The 3,875-nt window shown below is 34.4% G+C and overlaps 1 protein-coding gene across 1 annotated transcript in view; it reads left to right on the forward strand.

Moving 5' to 3' along the window:
* Positions 1–3,875, forward strand: part of LRP1B (LDL receptor related protein 1B) — a 1,686,774-nt gene that overhangs the window by 1,073,117 nt on the left and 609,782 nt on the right. The window contains exon 29 of the mRNA XM_045298375.1: positions 2,867–3,007. Within this exon, the coding sequence (XP_045154310.1) occupies positions 2,867–3,007 (141 nt within the window). The remainder of the gene's footprint in view (positions 1–2,866; positions 3,008–3,875) is intronic.

The raw sequence follows: 3,875 nt of genomic DNA on the forward strand, positions 1-3,875 counted from the left end.
AAATGAGCTGATTACCATACCTTGTAATAATACTTTGTAGAGTTGTGAAGATTAAATGAAGCAATCTATTAGTAGTGTTTAGAATTATGCCTGCGACATGTGCTATGCAGTAAACAAGGAATATTGTCCCATGATTCTTATGGATGTCAATATTCTTAATGTTGCCATACTGAAAGTTAGCTCGGATTTAATCAAAACATCATGCTATTTTAACGAGCCTAATTACCTCTTGAAGATACAGACTATATTGTTTGAGTAATAGAATTAAATTACCTGAAAATGAAAAATCCCTGGAGGCAATCAGCCCAAAAGACAGACTTCACAAACCCCGGCCTTTCCGACACTGAGGTCAGAAGAACCCCACAGGGTCTGACTATTGGCCACCAAAGCCAGCAGCTTTGACAAGGATCACAAGAGGATGTCTCGGGAGAAGGAACTCTGATGGTGTAATGGTTAACTGTTGGGTTGTGAGCCACACGATTGGCAGTTTGCAACCAATAGCTCTGTGGGAGAGAATGTGAACTTTCTATTCCTGTAAACAGTTTCAATTTTGAAAACCCACAGGGTTTTTTATGAGTCAGCATTGACAACACTGATAACTATGATAAACATAACTATGAGTCAGCATTGATACACTGATAACTATGATAAATATGATAGCTATGAGTCAGCATTGGCTTGGTGGCAGTGACTTTGGGTTTTTTGGGGTGTGAATAGAGTAGGAGAAATATATGGAAGAAAAAAGAAAATTAGAAAAAGACCAGGAATACTGGTCTGTTTGGGATTGGTGGAACCGTGAGACTATGGCCCTTGGATATCCTGCAAGTCTAGAACTGAACTCAACACCCCTGCCCCAGCCCTTCGGGGCTTATCTTTTTTCAATATGCAGGCCTATAAAGTGAACAAAAAAACTACTTATAACAAGCAGCCAAATTAAACCCAAAAGGCATGCTTGCCACAGATGAAACTAGAGAGGAAGCAGGAATAGAGAGGAAGCATAGTAATGGTGAACAACTGGAAGAAGTGGGACGAGTTCTGTTACATTGTAGGGGTTGAAATCAGACATTTAACAAAATGTATACGAATGTTTAATGGAAAACCAAATTTCTCTGTATACGTTCACCAATGTCAATAAAAATAAAATAAAAGTAACATTACTTTAACTTTAGGTAGAAATTGTTTTGTGGTCTCAACTGTTATTAATGATATTCAATTTTTTTTTCCTTTGTGAATTAAACTTTTTAAAGGTGTACAACATATTGCTATCAATTACACTTAATCTATGCAATTAATTGTTTTGATTAATAATCTTATTGGGGGGCTCGTACAAATCTTATAATAACCCATCATTCAATTGTATTAAACACACTGGTACATATGTCACCATCAACATTTCCCAAACATTTTCTTTCTGCTGGCCCTTGGTATCAGCTTCTTCTTTTCCTCCTCCCTCTCCACCCTCCCAGCCTCGTGAATTCTTGATCAATTATATATTCTTATTGTTATTTTGTATCTTCCACTGTCCATTGTCTCCCTTCACCCACATTTCTGTTATTTGTGCCCCTTTGGGGGGGCTATATTTCCAAACTTGTGATGGGTTGCCCCTTTCTCTCCCTTTCCTTCCCCACCATCCCCCTACCCTCATGATATCACTACTCCCACTACTGTTCCTTAGGGTTTTATTTGTCCTGGAGTCCATGTGTCCAGAACTCTTATCTGTACCACTGTGTGTACTTCAGTCTAGTCGGATTTGTAAAAAAGAACTGAGTCATGTAGTGGGGGGGTGGCGCGGGGAGGGGAGGGGGGAGCATTCAAGAACTGATGTGTTGTGTTTCATTAGTGCTGTACTGCACCTTGGATGAATAGTCATATGCAATTAATTCTTGTTGAAATAGTCTAATTTGCTAGAAATCTTCAAAATTTCACATCTCATTTAATAAATTATTTATTATCTTAAACATGAATGTATTTAGAACAATCACAAGTTTGGGAGACAAGAAGATAAATTATGTATATTCATTCATCTTGATCAGAATCATGTTCTTCCTTCATGAAATGAGAATAAGAATCTTTTCATTTTTTTCCTATGATATTTGAGAAAATATAATAATATATACCTAATTCTCACTGAATTTCTTGCTTTCTGAGGATCAAAACTATATTTTATTTGTTGCACACTGCATTGTCTAATTCCAAATGAGTTCCTAATACAAGTTAACTGTACAAATTAAATTTTGGACAAAGAAGCACAGCTAAGCAAAAAAAAAAAATTTGATTTTTTTTCTCTGTGAAGGAGTCTCAGTAATGAACAGTTCCAATGATAAAAAATTAGGAGATATTTAGAAAATAATGATGGTAACATATGTACAAATATGCTTGATACAGTTGATGTATGTATTGCTATAAGAGCTATAAAATACCTCAATAAAATGATCTTAAAAATATATATGAACTTTTTTGGTAATTATTGCTTAAATATTTCTTTGGATTTTTCCAGTCTCATTCAAATATAATATAAACTACTATTATCATGTGTATGTGATAAAATAAAATATAAATATTAAAAATATAAAAATAAAATATAGTTCATGTTAATTTGACATATAGTTTTATTTATACCATGTCTGTTTCAAAAAAAAAGAAAAGAAAAATCCTGTTTCAAGGATCTCTAATTACGGATGGGGAAGGAAATTTGAACATCCAAATGTCACTATGATTTGCATTGTTAAAGTAAAAGTGGTATACTGTTTCTTTTAGAAATAATTTGGACATATAACAAATTATATCATAGTGTATTGAAGCTTAATAGCTGGTTATTATTATTTAATAAGATTATATTTTCTTTTCAAAAATCTTCCATACTTAGATAAGAAATTGTGGTGGGCAGACCAAAACCTAGCTCAGCTGGGGACCTGCAACAAAAGAGATGGAAGAAATCCCACCGTCCTGCGAAATAAGACTTCTGGGGTTGTTCATATGAAAGTGTATGATCAAGAAACACAGCAAGGTAAATCACACTGTCATGAATTTGTACACCAATTGAATATATAATGCTCTCTTTTATTATTTTCTGAATTCAACAATTGAAGGCTTCCATTTTTACATCTGATTTAAAAAATGAAAGGGAAGGAAACTGGATTAATAGGCTGGAAAAAAACTATCATTAACATAAAGTGTAAAATTAGCAAGAAAACTATTATCAATCTCAAAATCTTCATTTTTCAAACAAATCCTATACTGTTGATGATAAAAAAACCCAGAAGAATAATAAAATAGTTTGTAATCAATTACAGATACTGAATGAACTGAAGGATTGCATAAAGTCTGTTTTGACACAAGAACTTTACTTTCAAAGGCTGTGCATTGTTTGGCTCTAAGCAGTGTATATTTTTGGTTTTCCTTGTCCAGATGACGTACACTGACATGGAGTAAGAGAACCAACACATGGTTTGCATACGTGGGTTTGTCACATTGCCCAACTGGCAATTAGATTAGCAATGCCAGCCAGTGCAGCCCCACCTGCTTGTCTCTTTTTCAGCATTTACTCTATGATCTGAGACACTGGTGAAGCTTGCCAGTAAAATAAATGCTTCATTTTCTCTGTCATCTTTCCTACCTCATTTTCTACCATGAATCTTCTGAGCTTCATGGATTTTGGTTTGTTTGCTTCATTTGATTTTTTCATTGAGGAATACTTTTCTTAAAGACGTTTTGAGTACTAAGGGCAGGGATTTTCAAAGGAAAGGTTTGAGGATGGAGACCAACGCAGAGAAGAAAGAGGTAAAGAGGAAACCACGGGCATGACTTTTTAATTTTTTTTAAATCAATTTATTGGGGCTCATAAAATTCATCACAATACATAGATCAATTGTGTA

Source organism: Echinops telfairi, unplaced genomic scaffold (assembly GCF_000313985.2).
Source record: "Echinops telfairi isolate 266 unplaced genomic scaffold, ASM31398v2 ScPeMD7_4;HRSCAF=17, whole genome shotgun sequence".
In the NCBI taxonomy this organism is placed as follows: domain Eukaryota; kingdom Metazoa; phylum Chordata; class Mammalia; order Afrosoricida; family Tenrecidae; genus Echinops; species Echinops telfairi.